The sequence below is a fragment of the Phlebotomus papatasi genome, chromosome 3, assembly GCF_024763615.1.
Source record: "Phlebotomus papatasi isolate M1 chromosome 3, Ppap_2.1, whole genome shotgun sequence".
In the NCBI taxonomy this organism is placed as follows: Eukaryota; Metazoa; Arthropoda; class Insecta; order Diptera; family Psychodidae; genus Phlebotomus; species Phlebotomus papatasi.
In genome coordinates this window covers 8,730,050-8,758,016 of record NC_077224.1, presented here as the reverse complement: position 1 = coordinate 8,758,016, position 27,967 = coordinate 8,730,050, and the positions used below count along the sequence as shown (strand labels likewise).

The 27,967-nt window shown below is 32.5% G+C and overlaps 1 protein-coding gene across 1 annotated transcript in view; it reads left to right on the top strand.

Moving 5' to 3' along the window:
- The window catches only part of LOC129806624 (neural-cadherin), a 654,674-nt gene that overhangs the window by 141,782 nt on the left and 484,925 nt on the right, over positions 1-27,967 (top strand). The window contains exons 3-8 of the mRNA XM_055855343.1: positions 2,574-2,585; positions 2,872-3,073; positions 7,060-7,296; positions 12,038-12,254; positions 12,326-13,345; positions 18,155-18,346. Coding sequence (XP_055711318.1) covers positions 2,574-2,585; positions 2,872-3,073; positions 7,060-7,296; positions 12,038-12,254; positions 12,326-13,345; positions 18,155-18,346 — 1,880 coding nt within the window. The remainder of the gene's footprint in view (positions 1-2,573; positions 2,586-2,871; positions 3,074-7,059; positions 7,297-12,037; positions 12,255-12,325; positions 13,346-18,154; positions 18,347-27,967) is intronic.

Below are 27,967 nucleotides of genomic sequence, written 5' to 3'. Positions count from 1 at the left end.
ATATAAAAGAAATTCTTGAATTCGTCCATTTTTCATTATCTCTTTCGGTTTGGGCGACAGGTGAGAAAAGGTAAAGACCGCCTTGTGGCGGTCATATCTGTATAAGGCATAAAAAGACTGAAATATTTTTATTGAAAAATAGTGAACAAATAGTAAAATAAATGAATTTTAAATTAAACGCTTTTTTATGGATGAATGTTCTATGATGATTATTTAAAAAATTATAATTTTTAAGAAAAAAACGTTTATAATTTTTATAATTAGGCGTTAATGAAGCTCAAGGTGTTTCAATGAGACTGATATTAAACTAATAGGTCGCAGGCTAGGTATGAAAACCTCACCTTCTTGTATAATTTGAAGGTCCTCTGAAATACATTCTTCTGGTTTTATTTCATGATCTAGGGCATTAAAGGACGAATTAGGGAATTCATCATCATTGTTGAAGTCTGCTTCTATATCAATTTCGCTTAATTCGCAGAAATCGACCATTTTATTCATTCTGGACAGTCTTCGTGTAATCTCAATTGTTTTCCATGATTAATATATTGCAAAATAATAATATATTTTACCAGAACATCCAAAACAATTAAATTAAAAAGTTCGGTAATTTTTGAAAATTTTACGTCTAAACCGATAAGACCGCCTGTGGGCGGGTCTTCCTTTTTTCTTCTAAAATTCATACTCTTAGTTTTTTCACACTTATGAATTGAAATATACAAACTAGAATAGCATGTCTTTCAGGAAATAAGATTCTTACTACAGTTAGATTACTTTAAAACAATCTTTTGCACTTGAAAACGAAAAATGTCGCGAACGACATTGTCGACATTGTCGGCCTGCGGTGTGGTCAATTTTTGTTCTTTATCTTACTCTATTATCATTATTTTTTGGAGACATTTATTGTACACTTTTTTCCTTTTTCTTTCTTTTTTGCTGGAGTTCCTTTTTAACCCCGCCTATTTCTGGGGTCTCTTTCGGGCCTTCTGCTTTTTTTCTACCCAATATTGTACATAGGACGGGTTACAACGGACGGAGTATCCGGATATAAGATTCTATTTTTTTTGTCTCCGACTCTGCCGCAGTTCCGGATTGTCCCTTGGGTCCGGATTGTATATTTCTCCCAAAAATTTTTTTCTGTATCCTAATTCTGAGTTGCTAAATTTTTAAATTTTCACTGTTTAGTTTTCTTCATTACGGCAACAACACGTGCTATACATCCTAGCCTCTTTATCGTATTTTAAAAAAAAGTTTACGCGATAAAACATAATCTTTAGTGATAATTGTGCATACAAAATTTCTAGGAAATACAAGTGAATCTTTCAAAGGATCAAATATGATCCATTTTTTCTGAAAAGGATCAATACGACCCTTTTATTTTTACCAGTGTGTATTCGATATTGAGTTTGACTTCAACCAGGGGTCTCGTGACATTTCATTTTTCCATACATTTTTGCATAGAGACACTGAAGACTATTGGCAAGTTTTTTCCTAAAGAGAATTGACTTATCAGTTTGATATATTTCGAAATCGTGTATTAAAAGCTATCTAAAAATACATATTTCATAATGCTCGCCGAAGTAATACAAGAACTACGAGCAAATTTGTTTAAGTCGCGGTGCAATAGTTGCAAAACTTTTAGAAGGAAAAGTGAACAATAGCTTCATTTTTTATTAGGCTTAGTAAGCCCCTGCTTCAACAAAGTTCTGTGTAAATAGAGTACAGAGAATGTCGTCCTCGGCCGCTAAAATATATAGGGAGCACACCTCTGCTTCCCTACTTTATCCAACAATCTTGAGTCTTAAATTTTCTTCCCTATTGATTTTGCTCCGCAACAAATTGTTATTGTTTTGACGAGGGACATGGAAGGAAAAATAGCAGGAAAACTGCCAGGAAGTGAGAGATTGGCTACATGAAATGAAAATCTCACCTGGAGTGAGAGCACAATAAACAAGAAAATTGCTTCAAAGAATGCGATACTGAAGATTTTGTTTGGTATTTGGATTATTATTTTTTTAAATACTTTAATGTTTATTTTATTTGCGATTTTTTTAAATTTTAAATGAATTTAGAAAATGCGGGGAATATTTATCAATAGAAGTTTGATAAAAGAGAAGAACATGTTTTGGTATGTTGTATGCAGATTGACTCATTTATGGGATGTGACAGTGAATGAAGTGGAATTGAAGATGGAAAATCCGGATTTTCCCGGAAGGTTGAACATGTTCAGTCGCCTGAATAGCAGACATATTGGGTGAAAGAGTTGAAATTCAATTGATTTAGTTGAAACGACAATTCAATTTTCAACATAATTGTCCTGTCGGTTGGATATGTGAAAAGCAGCAAACTCCCAAATGGCAGAGAAGACTCTATTTTGGCGCGGGGGGCGGAAGGGGAAAGTTCGCGGATGGAAAAGCTCAAAGTGGTTAGAGCTTTTCCTTTCGTCTTTATCGTGTCACATTTTTTTCTTTTGTCGTTTGTTGTGTATTTTGTTGGGTTAAATTGAATGGTAATATTAATTTTCTCATTTCTTTTTCATGTGTCTTCCCGTGTGGCCGTTGGTACATTTGGAGCAGCTGGTCTCAAATGTAAGTTGAAAGAGGGAATGAAATTGAAAAAGTTTTTTTTCCTGTGTGCATTTGATATGATCATTTCATCTCGTGCTCGAGGGGGTGATTCCTCTCGTTCTTTTTTTTCTCATTTACGAGATAGAGTGGTGATATAAATGGTTCGAAGGTGGAAGAATATACCACACAATACCTGAAATCTTTTGTGTACTAACCTCTTCTCTTTGCTTTACTTATTTCTTTTTTTTTCTCTCTCTCATTTTATTTCCGAATGCTTCACGCAACATCTCAACATTCCATTGTGCAGACACTGACAATCAGCGAGTTATAATTCACGTCAAAGATGTAAATGATGAACCACCGTATTTTATAAATCGTCCACTGCCGATGCAGGCCGTTGTCCAGCTCAATGCACCGCCAAACACTCCCGTGTTTACTCTGCAGGCCAGGGATCCCGACACTGACCACAACATTCACTATTTCATCGTGCGAGATAGAACTGGAGGAAGGTAATTGATTGCTGAGGCTGTTGAAATCCACCATCAATACCGATTGATTCATTGAATTTACTGTGCATAACAAAACACTGAGAAAAAACATTAAAATAATTATATTTCAATCCTGACTGACGTGTTTAAAAGGATTTAATAGCGCAATTGCATTGAAATACGAGAATGTTCAACAATTTAAAAACAATTCATGAACACACGTTATTGCGGTTTAACTAAAAATTAACACAAGTAAGCTTCCATCTATAAGTAATTTTAAGCCACGCCCCCCTTCAAGAGTTACAGTCAAGTGAAGTTTATTGCTTTCTTAATCTGTTCAACAATTCAAAAAACCTTTTACTCAAGCAATTGTGCAATAAATAATAATTGACACTACTCTAGTAAGTTACACCTAGAATCATTACAAGTAACACCTTCAGAAGTTATAGTTTACTATTGATGGTTTTTTTAAAATTTTTTTTTTTAATAGTTCAATGGTTAGAAAACAATTCCAAGTAAGACTTATGTTAAAATAGCTATAACAGAATAAGCTATACCTGAAAGTAAATTTAAGCCACGCCTACTTTAAAAGTTACTTTCTCAAACTGTTGAGAGGTTAGAAAACATTTCGTAAGGGTGCACGTTGCACAAACTGCCTTTTGTTTAAATAATTATGGCGTAAATTGAGATTGAAATACGTAATTCAATTAAGCTGCAACGTAAAGTAATTTAAGCCACGCCCCTTTAGAAGTGAATATGATAATAATAATAATAAGAGTGGAATTTTATGCGAAATAGAAACTATATTTTGCTTGTAGCGTTCACTGAGAGAAATCCGAAAAAGTTAAAATAACATTCCGGAAATGTTTATTTTACCCTGCAATATTGATCCGAAATCGGTGTAAATATTATGCTTTTTTTGGTGTATTAAGGGTTAAAGTTACCCTTTTTCATGTTAATTTTACACTTAAAAAGGTGTAAGATTAACATTAAAAAATTTTGATATATTTTTACATCTCAAAAGTGTTAAAGTTACAAGGAAAAAAAGTTAATCGCACTCCCTTTTTTCTCAGTGTTACAATCCAAAAAAAACTGCATAATTTCCTTATGCCTCCCTATCCTTCTTTATCCTTTCTGGTTCTCATAGGGGGTTGCCTCTGTGAGACCGGTAAGACTGTCACCGATCGTTGAGGATATCGGTGGTATTCCACAGAAGGTCTAGTCCTTTCCAAAATTAGTTTCTTCGTCTATCACATGCTGCAAGCCGATTTATAGACATAGAGGAGACCGGGGAGATTTGGGACGCTTTTTCATGTTTTGATTTTAAGGCAGTATTCCAAAAAATCATGATAATATATTACAATTTTATGCAGTTTATAGGATCCTTATGGGTATTGACTATATAAGAAGTATGCAATAGAACTTGGAAAACAACTGAATTTTCTTGGAGAAGATACAATATTTAACTTGACACTTTGTCCCAAACCTCCCCGATTTGGGGTAGTATGGAACGCAAAAGGGGATGTTTGGGACGCATTTTTTCTCGAATAATTTGCATTATTGGAGCATATTAATTAATTTTAAATGCTACATTAAAAATATTTCTAACGGAAATAGATATATTTAATCTTTTATTTCGTACTTAAAAATCAATATCAATCTTATTTGTACAGTAGTGTCATTTTTTGTCAATCATTTATTTAATGTATTTTCTTCTTATTTACCATCCTAGCTTTCTTTACTTTTTTATTCTTAATATTAGAATTATCATTCAAATTCCTCAGGCGAGTGGATTCTCTAGGACACTCTTAGTTTTGAACTCATTGGCGGATTTCTGTTTGATTTTACGACAACAGCGTGGTAGTTGTTTTTCCTTATTTCTCTGAATAAGCTCTCACCTTGCCTTTTGTAAAAAACTTGTGAGATTTGTAGAGGATATTGCTCAAGAAATTTCCCAGAAAATAATTTTTAACGGGATTGGACAAAGACGAATATCCTCAGGAGAATAATTTATTAATTCCCAGGACATTGATGGTTTAATTGTCTCTGTAGTTGGAGACAACTGCTCAACTGGTAAACTTTGCACAAGAGGGAGATTTCCAGTAGAAACTGGGCATGACACTTCATTTTGACAATAAACAATTGCCCACCACCGACAATCTTGTCGAAAATCAACGTCCCATTCATCCCTTTTCAGGTGTCCCAAACATCCCCGCGGGTCGTTTTGCTATTTAAAACCTTTAAGTGAGAAACAAGAGCGTATAATCTCCAAAGCTTTTATAAAAATATGTTCCCAGATTATACTGCTAGCTAATGAGATAAAAAAGTTTAGATTAAAAATATCGCTGATTTAAAATACAAAGAGCAAAACTGAGAAATAAAAAAAAACAATTTTTATCAATTTTTAAAAAAGTGTTCATAGAATTAAAACAATAAAACTGAGGATATCCATTCTTTTAGTCAAGATACATCTTAATATTGCCTACGATTGAGTAGTGGTTAAATCCCATTGATTTAAAAAAAAAATAATGAAAAAATCACCTTGTCCCACAGTACTCCTGTCCCAAATCTACCCAGTCTCCCCTACATTATTTTATTTCTTAAACAGAGAAGGGTTTCGAACACCTTTAACGCCAGAAAAATTCATGGTGACCTATCACTTAAAGAGTATATCACTGAAAGAGTACCCTATCACTATAAAGCTACATTGATAAACGATTTTTTTGCACATTTCTAAAGAAGGCTGGAAATTTTAAATTACATTACAAAATATGCGAAAAAACTCTATATAGGATAAATTAAGCTAAATGGAAATTTTTCGCTACTCCAAATGGAAACGTTATTGTTTTCATCATAAATACAGTACTAAATTATTATATTTATATATTTTCTATACCACAGTTTCATTATTTAGTTAATTTTGCTCTAAATAAAGCGAAAATCCATTCATATTCACAAATTTTAATTTGTTAATTTCTCAGAAAAATTAAAAGTGTACCTTTTCACCATCGAATTTTTCATTGATAGACCATGTTTTCCAATGAAAAACACAATGAAGTGACTGTTCTATATTCATTTTGTTTAACATTTATGTCATATTTCTGGATAATTTTAGTTAAATTAAGTGCTAATCTTTATTTTTAACGGTACGTGAAGTTTTCAAATGAAATAATTATCTATTTCGTGAACAAAAGGGTTTTTCTGAAGTGTGTGCAAATGCTTCAATAGGAAACCCCGGAAATATAATTTTTTTGGAGAGAATTTTTATTTTTTTTAGATGGGAAAGGAGAAAAGACCAGGAATAAGAACAAATCCTGCACTCAAAAGCAACTCAACAAGGTTTTTTAAGCTTTTCGTCGCAGTTTCACTTACAATGTTTGTCTCCAATTAGAAACTTTCTCTTGTCTTCATTTGGGTTAATTTGTTTCCAATTGCAGCATTTTACACTCACGTATTTTTCTTGTATTTAAGAAGTTTTCAAATTATATCTAAAGAATTTTCACTAAACAGTAACATTCTAGAAGAGTCAAGGAACAAATTTGTGTAATTCTTTTCAGAAAAAATATGAACTTAACGTCTTGAATCTTCTGTCAAAATTAAAGCGTCTGGAAATGGTTTTGAATTAGGACATTTACCCTACATTATTTTGGATATCAGAAAATGCCGTTTGAGTTAGTTTTAGTAGGGGGCGTGGCTTATTTATCACCAGGAAGAACCCTTGAACAATTTCCAATTTTTAATTTCGGATCATAATTGTTGGACTCTAGATTAAAGTTCTTAATCGAATAATGTAAAACAGTTTTTAAAGACCATATTAAAGCTCCAAAGCTTAAAGATTTTCAGAATTGAGTGGATTACCTTGAACTTTAATTAAACTTTAACAGCTAAATTGATATGTTTGGTTAAATTCCTTTTTGTCTAGTGAAAAATTTTCAAAACCACAAATTAACTTGTACTTTAATTATGAAAAATCCACTTTAAATGTCAAACTTTTTCTCTTTGTGAAGATTTGAGGTGGACGAGCGGTCGGGCGTGGTGAGAACTCGTGGAACAGACCTGTTCCAGCTAGACATGGAGTACGTGCTGTACGTGAAGGCGGAAGATCAGAATGGAAAGGTGGATGAGAGACGCTTCCAGAGTACTCCTGAAGAGAGATTGTCAATTGTGGGTGGCAAGAGAGCGCCTCAATTCTACATGCCGAGCTACGAAGCGGAAATACCGGAGAATCAGAAGAAGGATTCAGAGTAAGAGCAAATCCCATCAAATTTTCCAGACCCACCTTTATGCCCTAATTTCCTAATTTAAACCACAATTGTCGGAGATACGCTCGGATGCTGTGGGAGTAGGAAGTACAGAGAGCAAATTAGGTGAAAGAATATCCAATTTTGTGGCTTCTGTGAGAGATTTTTCATCAAAGAAACTTGCAAAACTACTGGATTTTGAGGGCTTACCTCAAGCTCTTAAGATTTCAACGCAATATCTGCGATAAATTTAAATTGAGATGGATTGAGACTAATTGAAAGGTTGTTCTTGTCTAAATTGGGCTTTAGAAATTGGCAGTTTTAGAATGAAAATTGCGCGAGCTATTCCTTCAGTTTTTCTTATACTTTCCCACCCCTCAAAATGAAAATGTGTAATTTTACACGAAAATTTTACGCAGATTTTTCACTTTTACAGACTTCAATTGAATGCTTTACATTGTCACAGGTTATCGTGGTAAGAGTTCTGAAATTTTCACGAGAATCGGTGTAATTTTACACATGTTAGGAACATGCATAAGTTTCTGTTGTTTCTCGACCAACTTTTTGCTTACATCTCACACAGAATTGGCTACATAAATCCTACAATATCCTTTTGTTTATTGGTAAGTTAGGGGTTCTGGTTTATACTTTTTGCAGAGGACAGATTGATATTGGATAATCCGGCATTGCTTAGAAGTTCTTTTCTGAGTTCTCAGCGGCCGATAAAAATTTTTTACACCACGAATGTCCAATTGCGGAAAATCCTTCTCAACTCCTTACACTTTTTCCCACAAAATTTCACTAAGTTTAAGGCGAAATCTGGTTTCTAAATTTTGAAAACTTGACTCCTCCTCCTCAACTTGATTTAAAAGATTCTGTTTTATTTAAATTTTTGCATAGAGATCTTTCGATTTGATAAATTAAGCTCCGATTACAAATTTGTGGCGGTCGTGGATTTTTCAGACTTTAGACATAAGTTTTAAGGACTTGGTTTAACTTATTTTTTTTTTTTTAAATCGTGTATTTAACTAAAATCGTTTGCTCTAAAACCCGTCCCTAAGCCCTTTCCACAGCATAAAGACTTTCTTTCTTAAGTTTTTCAGTAGATTTTGTCCCAAAACCAGAACACGGAACAGAATACGGTTTTCAGACTAAAGGATTAGTCTGTGTTTCGAAGGTATTGAATTTCTGAGATATTGGTGATATTGGGGGATCATATTGGTAATTATGAGAAGTTATGAAATTAGGCTGATATTAAAACTTAAAAAAGTAAAATTGAAATTAAAATAAATTGAGTTTGTATCTTATTTCGGAAAAATAGTAGCGAATGAGAAATCGTGAAAAATAAGTTACAAGTGTTTCAGATTATTATTAATTAACATTTTAAGATTAGTGATATTTAAATGATCGTTTAAGTGAAGTCTTGCTTGAAATTTAATGTAAAGTGATACTGAAGAAAATGTTACTAAGTTTAATCCATATTTTGTTGTAACTGATTTGGAAATGGCTATTGTGTTACATTTTCTAGTCCTGAACGTTAAGATGGAGGTGGACGCATAGGGTGGGAGGGTTGGGAAAGGATAAGAGTGAGATGAAATAAATTCAAATTCAAAAATATTTCTAAACAAGGGATTGCTGTAATTCTTCGAAATCTGATAAACCATTTGCCTTTAATATTTATAATCCTAAATGAAAACTTTCTAAAAAAAACATTTTAAGAATTTAGAGCAGTTTAGCCACATATAATTAAGGCCCTAGACCATACTTACGACTTAAGCCGAGAGGCGACTTAGTGGAAAATTATGGAAATACACTTTAACCATTAGTTCTAATATAATCACGATAAGCCGTCTCTCGGCTAATCCTCATGTCTGTCAAAGCCGTAAACGTCAGATCGGAAGCCGTATGAGGCTCTAGACTTAGGTCCTTGTTAGACCTAAGATTATATGAGAAACGGCTTAGCATAATTATATTCAAAATAATGGTTAAAACACATATCCATCATTTTCCACTAAGCCGCCTCTCGGCTTAAGTCATACATGTGTCAATGGCATCACCGATCTTTCCTATGGCATAAGCCGAAAGACGGCTTATCGGAAAATTATTGCAAATTTAGTACATTGCCTATTTTGGATATAATGACAATAAAGCAAGATTAAGACTATGACTAATACTCTAGACAAGTTTACGATTTAAGCTGTGAGTGACGGCTTAGTGGACAATTTATGGGAACGTAGGGAATGTAGTCTAATCATATTGTTTTAATTATAATTATTATAATCAAAATAATGATAAGACTAAATTCCCATAAATTACCCATTAAGTCGTCACTCAGCTTAAGCCGTAGGTGTGTCCAGCACGTAAAGCGGTCTTCAGACTAGAGGTTTAACCTAGTTCCAGGTCTCAAAATCCTAAATGGCGAACAATTTTATTGCTTTTTGAGAGCCTAATAGATCATTTATCCTTAATAATCCAATCCTAAGTTAAATTTTTTCCAAAAAATGTATTTAACAAGAAATTTGAGCAGTTAAAAAAATAGCATTTATAAAGACTTTTCGAAAACTCGTTAATTACAATTAGGCTTAATTCACAATTTCCCAAGAATTTCGCTAGTTAAGAAATTTGAGCACTTAACTTAAATGTATAATTTTAAAGTCTAGAGCCCGTGTAATATGCTCCTATACTGAAGGTTTAGCCCAGTTTCTTTACGTCTCGAAATTTTAAATCACAAACAATTTTAGTCATTTTTTTAAAGCTATATTAATCATTTCCTTTTAATATTAAGTTCTAAGTCAGAATTTTCCCACAAATCTTGACTGATAGGAGGAGCTTAGGTCTGAAGCGTCTGAGGGGTCTGTAGCCCGTATAACTCTGTCTTGAAATTAGCTTTTTAACCTCGTTTCCGAATGTTTCTGATTTAAAAAAAAGCAAGTACTAGCATTGGACTGGACTTGAAGGATTTATAGGACAGATTGTGGTCCTTGGCGCATCTGCTTTCTGTAGTCCAGAATTATGCTCTATGCTCTTCTTGGTCTAAGACTGCCTTTTCTACCTCCCGTATTTTCGCTTGCTTTCGCGGAGTAGAGATGGAATAGAAACTCTTAAATAAATAAAATTTTCTCCATTAAACTCGCTTATTTTGAAAATACAGTATTTAAGCCATGTAGCTAAACTTCAAGCCTTGAAGGCGTTAATCATGCCTACCTAGGGGTTGTGAAAAAAACCAAGAGTTAAAAGCTTCCCAAAGCAGTACGTTTCAGTCTGCTCAACAGAAGAATTTTTTACATAAAAAATCCCATAAATATTTGTTTTCTTAATATTTTTAAGTTCTATATGAAATACTAAGCTCTTTACGTATCAGATAAACATAAAATTTCTGAAGTTTTATTTAATTTAAAGCGTGAAATACACGTGAATTTTACTTTTTACAAAACCTTCAGTGTGGTTAATTTTGCAGATGTCAACACAAACAGTGCTTAGTTTTTTTTCGATTTAATTCACTTTAAAAGTGAAAATTAAACAAAATTTTTATGAAAGAATGAGGCTTAGAACTTATACTTAAAGGTAAATAATAAGGCTCGATGAAATTTATTTGTATAATACTGACTTTTGTCTGTCCCAAAATACCCAACTGTCCCGAAATACATCACTCTTACTTCTGTAAATTTTTTGCTATTTTGTCAACATTTTATCAACATTTTTCGATAAGAATTTAATTCTGGATAAAGGAACATAAATATTTGTATCAACAAAGAAAAAAATTATTTGTGAAGTCGTTAAGGTGTTTGAAACCTGAAAGTGCTAAAAAGAGTCCCGAAATACCACACGATACCCTATGTTCAGTATAATTTCGTCCTTTCAGAATCGAGATTTTGGCTACCGTTTCCTTTGTGTGTCCAGAATCCTAAAGAATCCTAAATAGTTATGGACGTAATATTGCAAAACCTCGAAATTATGAATAAAAATAAATTACAAAAACGTTTTTGATGATTACCCGTTATTCGTGGTGATTAATTATATTTCAATATCAAATATTATTAAAAATGATTTGAAATATAATTTTATCATTATGAATATAACTACTTTTATTTTCTTAATGTGCCGTTTTTTCAGAATTTCTTTTTTTTAAAACATTATTCCGATAAAAAGGAGTGTCAAAAATTATGATTCCTTAACCTAAGTCTTTTCAATATTCGGAATAAATTTAATCACAAATTTAAATTTGAAATTAAGCAGGCTAAACTGAACATAAAATATCTCTATGCAAAAATAAATAAAACAAAGTTAACAATTCCATATTAAATTAGGCCAAAAACTAACACAGATGTTGGATTATAAAAACAAACTATCTTAAAATGTGCATGCTTTAAAGAAAAAAAGTTCGAAAACACTTCTCTCAGTGACGAGTTGCTTCTGATGTTCCAGTATCTTAGACCCTTGTCTTCCCTTTTTTCTTAAAGTTGGTGTTGAAAACTTCTGCATGCCCCTAATGTCTGTTGTGTAATTTCACAGCAATTTTCGTGCAATTACACCAAAAATGTGTAATTTTATTTTCATCAGCAAAAAACTCCAATTGGCAATTTAGATAAATATTGGTGAAAATTTTTCAGCTCCTATCCACCTTGATGGTGTAAAAATTACACATTTTCTAACTGTATACATGTTTTAAACGTGGTGAAATTGATGATAATACCCCAAAAATTATCTCAAAGATTGTTTTCCTAATACAATTTCTCCTTGGCAGCATCATCTCGGTGAAAGCAAAATCCTTTGCGGACAGGGAAATCCGATATACACTTAAGGCTCAGGGTCAGGGAGCTGGAACATTCAACATTGGACCAACATCGGGCATTGTAAAGCTGGCCAAGGAGTTAGATTTTGAGGATTTGCGCCAACCACACGTGTACTCACTCGTTGTGACAGCCACCGAAGATTCTGGTGGATTTTCCACGTCAGTTGAGGTAAGTGGTTACAATTTTGGCAAAGCTTTCTGCTACAATAAATCACACTGACGATTTTCTCTATATCACAGCTCACAATCCGGGTCACCGATGTCAACGACAATGCACCCAAGTTTGAACTTCCGGATTATCAAGCTCACAATGTCGATGAGGACATTCCCCTTGGCACAAGTATTCTCAAAGTTAAGGCAATGGATGCTGACTCTGGAGCAAATGCTGAGATTGAGTATCTTGTGTCAGATGACCATTTTGCCGTCGATTCCAATGGAATCATCGTCAACAATAAACAACTCGATGCTGACAACAACAACGCCTACTACGAATTTGTCGTGACAGCCAAGGACAAGGGAGAACCGTCGAAAACAGGAACGGCTACAGTCCGAGTCTACACAAAGAACAAGAACGACGAGGAACCCAAATTCTCCCAGCAAGTCTACACGCCAAACGTAGACGAAAACGCCGGACCCAATACCCTCGTAACCACCGTTGTAGCCTCAGACAAAGACGGCGACAACGTCAGGTTTGGTTTCGTTGGCGGTGGAACAACCAGTGGACAATTCGTAATTGAAGAGATTACCGGAGTCATCCGGTTGCACAGCAAAATGATCACCCTCGACCGAGACAAGTACGAACTCAACGTAACCGCTATGGATGATGGATCATGCTGCGTGAACGGTGACGCAACTATTCACACATCAACCGCCGTTGTTGTTGTCTTCATCACCGACGTCAACGACAACAAACCCGTCTTCAAGGACTGCGGCACGTACTACCCGAAAGTCGAAGAAGGAGCCCCAAATGGTAGCCCTGTAATCAAGGTCCAGGCTACCGACGAAGACAAAGGTGTCAATGGTCAAGTTAAGTACTCAATCGTCCAGCAACCCAATCAGAAAGGCACCAAGTTCACCGTTGACGAGGAAACTGGTGAAGTGTCCACTAACAAGGTCTTTGATCGAGAAGGGGATGACGGGAAGTTTGTGTCGGTCACAGTCAAGGCAACTGATCAAGGAGAACCAAGTCTCGAGGGTGTTTGTTCCTTCACTGTGGAAATAACAGACGTCAACGACAACCCGCCGCTCTTCGACAGACAGGTTTACTAGCGCTACAAGCGGTTGATCATTGAATTACATTCAAAATGCGAAATTCGAAAATCGAAACTGATTAATGCTTTCCAGTCAATTTTGACAGATTACTTCAGACTCGATAAGTGATCGATGTCGACTGAATATCGTACATAGAAACGATTAAACTAAAGTCCGTAAACCAATTTAATTTGATAAAATTGAGATGGGTTAACTCCAAATCTATCCTCTTTATTTGAAAAAATATAAATGTAGAATTCGAACTTGGTACTAAAACGTGTTACACAATTATATCAAAACCGGGTTGAATTAACAAGTTCGAAAAATAAGAAAACATAACAAATTGAGGATTAAAAGAGAGTTGCAGTAATATATTTAGTTTTTTTTAAAAATCTTTTTAAAAAGTTATGACTAATTTACTAATTTATAACAAAATTCGGATATAGTTTTAAAACAATATCCGAATATAGTTTTAAAGCAATTTTATTAACAATAAATAACGCTACTAATCAGTCTTTCGGAGAAACTTGAATTTCTCTCAAATAAAGTATTTATTTAAATATTAATGAAAGTAAATGTTGTAAATTTCAAACACATTTATTACTTACGAAGGTCAAAAATAAGGGCCAGTGTGGGCTTTAACCTTCAAATAAAATTTACTGAGAGTAAAATTTAAGAATATCAATTAAAAAATCTCAAAAAATTATGCCTTTGCAAATGTATTAAAAATCAAAAATGAGATATTTTTTAAAAGTTTTCAATCGTAACTGAAGGTGTGGGTCCTGGTCAAAACCTCTAACTTCAATATTCCGAAGGGTTAAAATTCTGAATGACTCAAAATTCCGAAAGTCAAAATCTCGAATAGGCTAAATTCCCAAATGGATCGAAACACAGAATGAATCGAAATCTCGAAAATCTAGAATCCCACCGGAAAGTAAGTGTAACATTTGAAAATATTTTCTTAAAATGGTGAAAGGAAATATAAATGGAAAAATTAGATAAATAAATATTTCAAGAGACCCTAATTAATGTTTGACTACAAACTTAAACCAGAAGGACAAACTCGTAACACCCTACGTTGTTATACTTATTTAGACACACTCGGAATTTCGGATTGTCGAGATTTCGGCTTTCATCGGAAAGTAAAAATTCAAGGTTACAGAGAAAAAATCAATTTTTTCTCAAAAAATTTCTTTATTGTTTTAATTATCAATAATTTTGAGTACTACAGTCATTCTTTGAAACGGACAGCTCCCAATTTCACATCATTCATTTCTTTTTAAATTAAATGAAACCAGTCAAATTCAAAATTGTAAGTTTATGTTTTTGTAAGTTTAGTACTCATTTAGAAAATAAATCAAAAATTTTAACACGTGTTTTTGAAAAAAGGAACGTAAAAGTAAAAAAAAAATTTAAAATAATATACAAATTTCAAAAATATAATACTTATGATGAGACTTTCGTTGTGGATTTCACCAATAATATTTTAAGCCTTTAAAAACTCAAAATAAAGCGTTAAGAGACCTTCTGTAAAATAGCTTAATTTGATCTTTGAAAGGAATTCAAAACCAGATTATTTTCAAAAACTAATTAATGATTGGAATATTTAATTGGAAATATTTAATTTTTAGTCGTAATCCTAATTTCAGCAATTCCTGGGTAAAAGAGACAAAGTTAAATTTTTACCAATCAACGTTTCGGTTATGAGATTATACCTTATTTAGGGCTGATAGTAAAGTTTGTAATTCATTATAAATTTATTTTTTTATCAAGTTTTTTTATGAATACAAGTGTGAGTCAAAAAATATTTTAAATACTGAAAGAAAGGTTTACTTAAAATATTTTAAATGAAGTTCGTTTAATTCAAATTTTCTAAAAGATTCTGAAAACTTAAAGTCAACAAAATTGCTTCGCATATATTTAATAAAACCTTTTAAAACTGTTGAAAGATCTTCATTTGGCTAAATCTTTGCAATCATTCAAACCTGTCAGATTAGGGCCTTATAGGACAGTATCTAAATCACAAGCCTATAAAAGAGTGAAAAAAATTGCAGAGTAAAACAAAAACCTTAAAATTGATTCGGAATAGAGACTTATAGCCGAATTTCCCGAAATAATTGTCACATGCATTTTTTTAAGATAATATGAGTCCATTAGTCCTTAACACATGAATTTTAGGAAATATTTCGTCCTTTAAGAAATTAGGGTACTTAAGCAAAATAGAAAAACCTTAAGGCTGTGTCCTGAATTACAAGGCCAAAGGAAATCGTTAAAACAAATTATCGTTAAATCATTAGATAAAAATGGTATTGAATTCCTAATTCATGCTCACAAACACGAAACTTTAACACATGAACGCGAAACTTGTTTATAAGTACTTCTTGTTCAGTACCATAGATGTGGGTGACTTTGTAGATACGGGTCCTGATTTTCAAAAGTATTTCTTTGCCCTTAAGCCCATTTTCAGACTAGAGGTTTAGCCCAGTTTCCGAAGGTATCAAAATCCCAAATAACAATCAATTTTATTGGTTTTTTAAAATCTAATCTGTCATTTACCTTTAATAATTCAATCCCGATTCAAAATATTCCTACAAATTTTGACTGATAGGGAATTAGAGCAATTAAGCAATATAGCTAAGACTTAGGTCTGAAGCCCATACAAGGCCCTTAAGGCTAGTCTAAAGACCATTCTTAAATGCTAGAATTACAGAACAGATTTAAGTGGTGCAAATTCATCCGCATATACGGTACTTTCAAACCCTTTGAAACGCGATCGAAGATCTAGTTTAAAGTAATGGAGTCTGGGACAAAATTTGTCAAAATGGATATTTAATTTTTTCTTGAACTCTCAAAAGCTTTCGATTTATATTGAGCATATCCTTGTAGGAAATTTACCGCTCTATAACTTTTCTAAAAACCACATTCCTTTGTTTTAAAATAAATGTGCTTTTAGTCCCAATTTTTTCAAAGACCGTTTTTCTCCATCTTAATGGAAATTATGTTTTCCCCATCATTTTCAACCGTTTGTCCCTATTGGGGTCGCGGACCCACGACATTCAAATTAACAGCCCACGTTTTTCGATCTTCTGCCACTTCAGGAAGATGTTCGGGTTCGATCCCAAAGCGTTCCAAGACGAAATTCTGAATTTGGTTAAGCCACAGTGGCTTTAATTAATGTAATTAATATTGATATTTTCAGTAAAGCAAACGTGTCCCATGCTTAGCGAAATGCTCGTAATCATAACCTAAATGGTATGTGATCGGTTGCATCGACCGTTGTCTTATCTGCATTTGTTTTCTATCGATATTTGATGCAAGCTGTGTTATAGAATTCGCCTCTTGTGTGAAATGCTGAACCGACAATATCGCAAAAGTACTTTCACATCGTTTACCGTGTACTGGTTCATTTTCGATTTTAACCGATAACCTAGATGTTATGTAAGGCCTCAAATAGGCTCAGTCTGATCCTTGATAATATTTAGCCAGTGAAATTTGACAGTAAAATATTAAAAGGAAATTCATGTAAAGGACCTCTAATTAATGATCCTAGGGATCCTAGGCCCCCGGTATATGACTGTTTGGGATAAATTTCTTTTGCAGAATTTTACAGGTTAAATATTTTCGAGGATCAGTCCTGAGTCTTTGGGACCTAATTAAAAACAAAAATTGCTTATCGGTTCATTACCGGTTCACAATCCGTTTAGACTTTATCTGAAATTTCAAGACCGTTTGAACGAGATAAAAGATGACCCTATTCGTTCGCTATTATTCCCATTGACTTTCAAAAACCGTCACGAGAAAAAGCCAACAAGGACTGATTCAACGGTATTTTCGTATACAGACGAATGTCCGATTGGGTAACCTCTAAAAAATATTGAGAGATCAAAAAATCATATAATGTTTTCGATTTTACAAATTTTGTCCTAGTGTAGCACCAATGCTAGGTCCCATATTAGAATAAGCTAGAGTACCTTTCATCACTAGCTTTTCGGAATTGAGCCCAATTGGTCATTCCAAGAGAGCCATATCGTATCTTGAAGTTAGCCGTCGTTATAGCACCCCTCAAAGTTACCACTCCAGCTGAAGAGTGATTGGTACCGTTGGCTTAGAAGAGTCTTCCTCAGGACGTTTTTCTCCCGCCAACTCCTCTAGGCTCAAAAGTCCTACTACTCTAGTTTTTCTCCGCCTAAGGCTGCAATTTATAAACTTTTAAATCAAAATATGTGGTTCCCAAGTTTTCTTAGTCGGAGTTAAGTTTTCTCATTCCCAATTGATTCTTAATCTCACTCAGAATTTTCATTCCTTAAGAAAACTCTTCTTAGAACTTTAAAATAATTCTAGGGGAAATTGCAATAAATCCTGCTTTGTAAGGGAATTTTCTTTGGCAAAAGGAATACTTTATGCCATTATTGTAATATACCTCTATATATTGGTTTCAATTTCAACTTGAGTATCATTCAAAGAAAGAAGATTGTCAGAAGAGCTTCCTGTTCTTCTTCCAAGTTGAACCTTAAGACTCCTTTGGAGATAGTTTCCTGCAAGTTTGTCTTTATATGAGATACTTTTGCAGAAGGATTAATTGAATCCCTATTGGAATGCAAATGAGATACCACTCAAAAGTTCTAAATGAAAGACTTTCCCGCAGAAGTTTTGCTGCTTAAAAAGACTTTGGTCAATGACTGGAAATCTTTCGGTTGTGGCTTTTGAATTTCAATGATCACCTTGCAATGATGAAGAGTATTTTCCCAAACAATCCCCTTGAATACTCAATTGGGTTCTAATGTAAATTTTCTCTCTTTGTTTATTTGAAATGGTTAGAAATATGTGGAGAATGTCAAACAAGATGCGAGCATTGGAACCAATATTTTGAGAGTATCCGCATCTGATGAGGATGCTGACAACAATGGTGCCATCATCTACAGCCTCAGTGCTCCCTACAATACGCAAGATTTGGAGTATTTTGAAATACAACCAGAATCAGGATGGATAGTCCTCAAGAAGCCACTCGACGTGAGTAGACTTTCACTAAATGCTTGATTTATTTAGACATCTCTCCAAATTGCGTCTATTTGCCTCTCTTGGTTGTCTTGAACGATGCGTTTTCTGGTTTCCCCGATCAACAAGAAGCCACAAATGCTCAAGACACCAAGAGACATTCGATTTTTTTCCCTTTTCTTATTTCATTTATGAGCAATTGAGATGAATGTTTATGTGATTGTGGCGTGAATGTTGACAATGTCTGAGGATTTTCATTTTTTTCAAGTCTCCTTCTCTCTCAGTTTTTTTTATGTAAACACAAATATTTTATTTTATTGCTATTAATATTTATAAAACACTATAATAAGTTAAGAGTTAGAACATAAGAGCAAAATATTGAAAGATAGAAAGGGCTTTTAAGTGATAAAATCACTTGAATGGTCTTTTTCTGATGAACAATTCTAGGGATTAATTTATAGGCAACAACATTCAACAAATGGCTGCCGCAGAAATTCACAATCACGTTGAATTAAAAATAAAACCAATAAATATTTAAATTTTTATTAAAATTAATATTAAGATAGAATGGGAGATTTAATTATTTTTCATTTCTTTTCGAATTTAGTGTAATGGAAATGTTTTGTGACATTTCAGAAAGGCATATTTTTTTTTACTTATTCTTTTATTTCTAATTTTTTATTTCTTTTTATTGAAATACAATTTGATAAAAAATTACAGTGCTATTGGTATAAATTATCTGCACAGTAAAAATGTTTCAAATCCAATATTTTAGTGGAGTTTCTGAATAAATTTTGAGTAGAAATAAATTTAGGCCACGAACCTCGAAAGGCTTACCATAAAGGAATTTAGTAATTATCGAATAATTTCGTATTTTGTAATATGATATTTCCATTTTGAAATATTTCAATCATGGGATAAGTTCTTATTTTTCAAAATAAAAATATATACTATTACAACGTGAACTTTTTAAAAATAAGTCACGCCCTCCAAAGAATTAGTAGCGGATGGAAAATTTTGTGATTCCCAAGGGACTTTCCAAAGCCTTAAGGTAGGAATAATGGCATTGGTGTACCACCTGAAGGTACATGGCACCAACAGTATGGGTCTTTCAGAAATAATTCTGGCTTCTTATGACTTTAAGCCACGCCCACATAGAGACTCACGACACTATCACTTTTAAAGTCATGTATTTTTGAATTTTAATAAGAACAAGCCACCGTGTTATAAGTTTTTCTATGGTAGACTCTGCCCCAAGTTTCAACTTATAGAGAAAAAGCCACGCCCTAATAAGATTATTAAAAACAAAAGAATATTTCTAACGAGAAATAATCCATATCCTTCATAAAATTAATACTAAAAATAAAAATTGTCTGATGAAAGCCATTGGGTGGAAATAGTTCGATTGGTGTAGCATCCGAAGATATATGGTATCAGTATTAAGCTTATTCAAATAACTCTTAAGTTCTACAATTTCTAAGCCACGCCCACTTTGAGACTTACGAAAATATCATTTTTAAAATCTTGAATTTTTCAATTTTTAATAAGAATAAATCACCATGTTATAAGTTTTTCTATGGTAGACTCCTTCCCAAGTTCTTACTTCTAAAGAAAAAGTCACGCCCTAATATGATCAGTAAAAACAAACGAATATTTCAAATGATTCTTCATTAAGCCACATCCTCCATAAAAATAATATTAAAAAAGAAAATTTTTGTTGAAAGCCATTGGGTGGAAACAATTCCATTGGTGTAGCATTCGAAGGTACTTGGTACCAGTAACAGTGACAATTTTGTAGTACAGCCGATTATAATTACCAGTAAATTGACTTTGTATTGGACTATGAACAAATTATCGTCTTTTCTAATTATTTCCGAAAAAAATTAAATTACCTGGCATTTTATCCAAATTTTTGCTCTCTGTAAAAGAGACCACGCCCCTTTGTAATATTAAATGGAAAGAAAACTTTTGTGATTATCATTTAACACTTTTCAAACCTCTTGTATCTTTAAGAAAGAGAGTAGGTCAAATGTGAAGCTTTGAGAAAAAGCCATGAAGTAAATGTAGTATAAGAAGGGGCGTGGCAGCACCTATTAATCCTTTTTGTTTACTTTGTTTGACAATTTTGTGATATGGCTGTTTATAATTACCAGTAAATTGGCTTTTTATGTGTCTCTATGCATACCGTAATGATTTTTCTCACTACATCTAAAAAAAACTTATGACGATTGCGCTTAAATTTTCTCTCACGGAAGAATAGACCACGCCCCTTGTTAGATTTGTTTCGAAAAATAAAATTTTCATTATCATTTAAGACTTTTCGAAGCTGTTCAATCTTTTGGGATCAGAGTAGATCATAAAATAGAAAGCTTTGGGTAAGAAGATGAAATCAATGTGGTATACAAAGGGGCGTGGTTGCACCTATTCATTCTTTTTATTCACTTTATTTGACAATGACCATTGATAGGATTTGCGCATAGTCTTTTCTCGTTATATCCAAAACAACTTTAAATTACCTAGCAATACTATGCGAATTTTTCTATTTTGATTTACAATACGATATGAGGGCGTGGTTTTTCTTAAAAGACATGATATTGTAAGCACCGCCCACAATTTATATAAAATCTAAAAATTTAAATTATATAAAATTCAGTACAATTCTTTGAATAAAGATGGTATTTTATCCTCTCAGTGGACCTTAGCTGACAATATATCTGATTTCAAATATTCTAATAGGGGCGTGGCCTAGCTTTACATTTTTGAGATTTCCTAAATACCTGCTTAGATTTAAACGTTTCGGGGAATTGTTGTAATGCATATTGTTAGATGATCTTAATAATGACTAGTAAACCATTTTAAGCCTTTAGAAATATTTGGCTGTTGTATCTGAAGGGGCGTGGCCTAAATTATTAATCGTGGGGCTTAATGTGAAACAGAAATTCAATTCTCCAGTAAAGTATTGGATTAAAATGAGTTGTGACACTCAAAAAATCATATTTACACTAAAAAAAACAATTTGAAATATAATTTTAATTTATAATCAAATTGTATTTCATTGATCTATATTTTCTCATTTAAAATTATCAAAATCTCTGTATTTGAGATGCAATAGGTTCAATTTTGTTCAGCGTCCTACCACAAAAAACCAAAAAAATCTGTATTTTCAATAAATTTTTGGATTTCAGTAAAAAATATGTAGAAATCTGAACAAAATTGTTCCAAATACAAATATTTTTTAGTCTGCTTCTTCTTCCTTACAGCACAATTATTTTGAGTTGCAAAAACAATATTTATTGAAATAAACAAAATCAATTTCAAGACAGAAATCATATGATTAGGATAATTAAAAAAAAAAGATGCAAGATGAGATAAAGTGCATTAAAACACAATTTTAACCCTTGGTTGTCTTCTTTATTTTTTTCAATATTCAGCAAATTTCTTACAATTTGGGATATTTTTTTTGCTGAAATCCCTCAATTATTGACGAATATAATTTTTCTTGAAAAATAACAACTTTGAAAAATAAAACGCGAATATTCAGTGTTTAGAGATAAATAATAATTTTCGATTTTATGTTTATTTGAGAGCACAATTATTGTCTTGTTGTGTTTTCTTGATAAAAAAAAAACAATAGTTTTTATTTTTAGTTCTTTCAACAGCACATCCTTGCAAATATTCTTCACTAAAAAAAACTAATATAAAGAAAAAAGTCATGCAAAAGTGTGATTTAAAAAAGAGTCAAGTCAAAATTTATTTTATTTTCCAAAAAAAAAAACGATTTTTTATCGCCAAAAGTGAGCAAAAGAATTTTTGATTGCTCAAAAAAAAAAGACAAATCCATCACACATGAAGCAATGACGTGATTTTCTGCTCATGTTGATTTTGTTTCTTTTTGCGAGAGTGAGAAGAAGTGAAATATATCTATTTTTTTCGTTCACTAAATAAACTACATTTATAACATTTTTAAATAACTTTTCAAAAAATAAAAAAAACGGAAGAAATTTGATAAAAATTGCGATTTGGTTGCAAAAGACAACAAAGAATTCTAAGAAAAAAAGAAAGAAAAAAAGTTTTTTGAAATGAAAAACCGTGAAAATTTGAGATTTAACAAAAGCGAAAACAATTTGCGCGAAATTCGAAAAGGGTGGAAAAATGGCATATTTTTGGGTCAATCTCATTTGTGACCACATCGTTATTTTTGTCGAAGATTTTCCGGTATTTTTGGGCGCACTTTGTGGCGTCATTTTCCATTTTCCTAGGTGGTGTGACAAATAATTGAATTTTTTTTGGAGTCCACACAGTGAGAAATCGACGTTTGGTGGCTAAACGACATCTCGATCATCGGCCGGGTTTGATGCATAAGACATCAATATGACTTTAGGAGTGTTTGTAATTTTTGTGACACATTTTTTGGCCATTTTCAGGGTGTTGTTGGTCTGACGGCAGATCCTTTTGATACCCAACAATTTTTTTTTGATTTAACACAAAAAATACCTTTCGAGCACTGGAAAATATCATTGAGAAGCGTTTTCATAAATAGAAGCGATTAAGACAGAATTATTCTAAAGAAAAATTCTGGTTGATTTTTTTTGCTCGAATTTAAAGAGAAAGCGATACACATTTTATACTTTAATTTGTGACTGATGGCCTAGGGCTAAGCGGTACGAGATATCGACTGATGTTCTTCGGTGACCCCCCTCTCCTATAAATAAAGACTATCTCGCTCAAGAATGAGCAATGTATAAAATCTTTAAATTTTCTTAGGAAAGGTAATATGTTCGGAAATATCTGTATTTACATAATTAAATTAAAAATAAATACTACATTAAGAGTATTCAATAATTAAAACTATAAAAATATTAAAAAAAAATATTTTGAAATATTTTTCGCAAATAATATAGTTTCAGCTGATAAGGGATTGCAATTTTTAATATGGCGTAATATTATTTCTAAAATTTCAAAAATTGATAAATTTTAGATTAAAAATTTGTGAAGGCAACGTAAGTAATATTTCACAATAAAAAATATTTGGATTTCATTCACGCAATTAAAAAAACAAGAAACACTATGATATTATTGTTCTGCTGGATAGGGCAGATTTATAGAATATCCTGGGAATTTCCTTTAAAAGTTGGTTATAATGTCGAATAGGGTCGAATGAACACCTCTTCGACAGGAAATGCCTATTGGCATTTTTGTCAAAATATTGAAATTTATTCATTCCATCCAATAAAATCTAAGTAATATAACGCTTTTTCTTTAATCTGCGTTTTTCGATAAGGATAAGTATTCGAATTTTGTATTCCGAATAGTACAGAATAGGGCGTCAATAAGTGTGCCTTACAGCCTACGTTACAATTTTCTGGAGACATTGTAAATTTGAATAAGATAGAACACTAGTACAAATAAATGGGTAATTTTTAATCTTTAAGAATTCTTCCGAGAGCCCGAATGTGATTCATTTTTCATTTATTTTCAACCGCTTATCCCTATTGGGGTCGCGGGCCCATGACATCCAAATTAGCAGCCCATACTGGCGGAGGATCGACGATCCTCCGCCACTTCAGAAAGATGTTCGGGTTCGATCCCAAGGCGCTCCCATGCAAGATCCTGAATTTTATTCAGCCACCTAGGTCCTAGGTGTCCTAAGTGTCCTAGGTCTGCCCTGAGATCGAGGTCTCCCCACAATGGCTTGCATAGCTTTGAATGTGATTCAAGTTTTTAAATGACTTATTTCTGTCCGTCCCTGGGAGAAGTAGGGCACCGTTTACTTACGAAACTTTTGAATTAGGATTTTTTATTCCTATTTTAAAATGAAACATCCTATAATGCAAATAATAGCATTAGTCGTATTTTCACGAGTTTGGCGTCTGGAAAGCAAATAGTCTTTCTCTCTCTGCAGAGAGGTTTATTTAGTAATATTTTGAGACTTCTCCCGAAGTATAGGTTGAAATTTTGATTTCTTTGAACCTCTTCCTTGTAAGCGGTATACTTTTACGAAAATTCCGGCTATAAATAAGTGTTTCTGTTTCAATCCCTTTCTGAGCCGCTTCAGGACTTTGACACAGTATCAGTGAAACGGTCTTCAAACTATGGGTTTATCCTGCGGCCTAAAGGTCTTAAAATCTTAACTGTTAATAAATTTCATCGGGCACTCAATGGGTCAAGTAGTAGAGCACTCGGTATATGATGCAATTAACAAATCGGTGAGTATTTGCCTCAAAAGAGTTCATTACTTCCTTATCCATCTAACCCATAGGAAATTCTGACTGGTAGTTTACATAAAAATGTATCAAGTCTTTATTTATGTCACTAAAGTCGGTATTTAAAAAAAAAATCCTTTCAAGTTCTTTGATGAAAGATGTCCTTTAAAATTTTTTAATAGAACCAGTCTTTTGGACGAATTTTTAATGATAATTCTATTTTTGTTACTTTAATTATTTATCATGCTATTGGCTGAGGTCCATCCCATTGCAGAAAAATCATTTAGACTTTACTCAAAGTGAATAAGAATGTTTGGTTATGTTTGATTTAACCTAAAAAGGAAAGGTTATGTTATGACAATACTACGGTCTTCACCGGAGGAAGCCAAAATCCCGAAAACCAAAATCCTAAAAGGGATGAAATTATATGGAGGATAATGTGAAGAATAATTTCCCAAGACAGAAAATTTCCCTTTGCCTCCAGCAAGTGTTTCTGCAATAGTGGGAGTAGCTATAACACTTTTAAAAATTCGGGATTTTGGCGTTCGGGATTTTGACTTTTGGGATTTTGGCTTTCGGGATTTCGGCCTTCGGGATTTTGGGTTTCGGGGATTTGGCTTTCGGGATTTTGGCTTTCGGGATTTTGGCGTTCGGGATTTTGGCTTTCGGGATTTTGACCCATTCGGAATTTTGGCTTTCGGAATTTCGACCCATTCGGGATTCTGGCTTTTCGGGATTTTGGCTTTCGGGATTTTGACCCATTCGGGATTTTGACCCATTCGGGATTTTGGCTTTCGGGATTTTGGCGAATGGGAGTCTGGGTTTCGGGATTTTGGCTTTCGGGATTCTGGGTTTCGGGATTTTGGCTTTCGGGATTTTGACCGGGACCCGTTGTTCAGGTTTGTGTATAAAGGGCCAAATGATCCATTTGCTTTCAAAAGGTGTGATTATGCAAGAATCACACCTAAAACAAAAAAGTAGAATTGCTTTTAATTTAGAATTTTGAGTATCCAGGAAACTGGGCAAAAGACTAATGCCAGCAATACTAAAGGAAGGGTCTAATTCGTCTGAGCTGTTATCCTGGACCCTGGGATAACTAATTATCCACCCTAAAAAAGGTTCAAAAACATATAGCTCCATGCTCCCGTTCGCTCGATGGAACCAAGACTGCCTTCTCTATCCACGAACATACTCTTTACGGTCCCGGTATAATTAACTACCTTTCAAATAATGACCGTTGCTGTTTTAGTGGAAAAACAAAATCTCCAAGATTATTGATAATTTTTTTTTAAGTACTGGCTTTTAAATTAAAGAATGTTCTATAATGAATAAAAGATTTTTATTTGTCTGACATTTTTAAGGTTAGAGGTAACATAACCTGAAAATTTTCGATTTGACCTACTGGCTAAATAAAGGAATGAGCGCTATTGAATTAGTGCTCTAATAATTTTATAGAACGTAATACGATTATCCTATTTCCAAAGAATTAAATTAACGGTAAAAAATATATTTTCTACATTTAAATTTTTTAAAAGGGAGAAGCTTCCTTTTTCTTTATTCGATATCATATAAAAGAAAACAAGTAAAATGAAAGTAAATTGATTTAAATCAGGGGTGTGCAAGAACCGTTGAAACCGAATAAACGTCAAAATAAGTTTGCTCTGGCAGCGTTTTGACCATTGACGTACATGTTTCATTCGACGTTTATTCGGTTTCAACGGTTCTTGCATGCATCTGATTTAAATACTTCAGAATTTTTCAAAGGTTTAATATTAATTTGTATTAGTATCCCCTATTAGTGTTTCTTGATCAATTAATTTATTCAACAGATGTTAAATGTTATCGAAAAAGGAAAATTTAGTATTAAAGCTAGAAAAGTTCCGCCATATTGAAAATAGTAATTTTTGATTAGTTGATACTCTTTAACTTTCGAAAATTAAATACTTCGTTCCAGTCACTTTGAAAATCTAGATATCTTAATAGTTTTTTATTATTTTGAAAAACTTTTAAATAAAAACAATTTTTATAGGGGTCCATCTAGAAGATAAACTTCCCGACCAAAACACGTAAAAGAATTATTAAAAAAAATCGCAATGAATCTTTCCATTGATATTTTCCAGTGCTCCTTAAAAACAATATTAAAGTGAGACGAGACAGAGTGTTTTATGCAATTTTTTAATCAATCTTTTTACAAAAAAAACACTTACAAAAAAAGACAAAGAAGAAAATAGAAGCAACAAAAGACAGAGGAAAGATTTTCGAACAAGAGATTGCATCTATTTTTGGTATGAAAATTTATATCACTCTAATTTTGATGTCATAAAACTTTTATTTTTGGCATTGGCGTTTAATAAAAAAAACTATTTTTTTAAGTTACCTCCCAACAACTAAATATTTTATTTTCAAAAAAAAAAAAGCCATAAAGTGACCAATGCAGATTGATTTTGAAGTGTTGGAAGAGTGACATTTTCCTGACGTGTTTGGGGCAAAAAAGAAAATGTGAGAAAAATTTTTCGCGTGACTTTTTGCACAGAAAGACATCCTTTGAGAAATGGCGGTATTTTATTTTAAATTATTTTGTTTTTAAACTTTGGTTTTTGTGTCAAAAAAAACAAAGAGAAGAATTTTTGTTAATGTGGCAATTACCAAGAAAAAAATCCCCAATCACAATCCTTTCTCCACAAATGATTTTTTTCTAATTTTTTGTGTATTTTTTGAGTTCTTCTCTGTAGACAAAGATTTTTGTTTTGAAAAAAAAAATAAATAAAATAAAGAAGAAAAACTATGCGAGAATTCAAAATTTTACTCCATCAAATACTTTTATGTTGGAATGCTGTCAATATTTTCCTCTGTTCTTGGTTTGTTTTATTTTGAACAATTTTATTTTTCAATGTGTTTTTTTTTAATTATTTATTTACCCTGAAACTTGCATGAAATGCCTGCTTGTCATGTGAAATACTTAAGGATTTTATTATTATTTTTTTCAAAGAATTAAAGAAATATTTTGGATTTTTTTTTACAGAAGAAATGATAAAAAACATGTACGAAAAAATAAGTAACTGTATTTAAGAAAACTATTCTTAAATAATAAAAAAATATTTTATTTCTTGAAAAATTATTTCATAATTAAAATAAAACCAATATTTTAAATAATTTTTAAAATTTGGCATTAAAAGAAGGAAATAGAATAGAATTAAAAAAAATGCAACTTTATTAATAGCATGTCAATTAATTTGATTAGTGATAAATCGAGCTTATTTTAATTAAATAGCTTCTAATTTGTCGTTTTTTAATAGTCTTATTTTTCAAAAAGTTAATTACGAAAATTTACATTTTAAAAAGCCGGACATTTTATAAATTTTGAATCGGGTTAAGTCCATATTTATTTTATATTTATAATAAAATGAAATTAAATTATAAGTAATATAAAAAA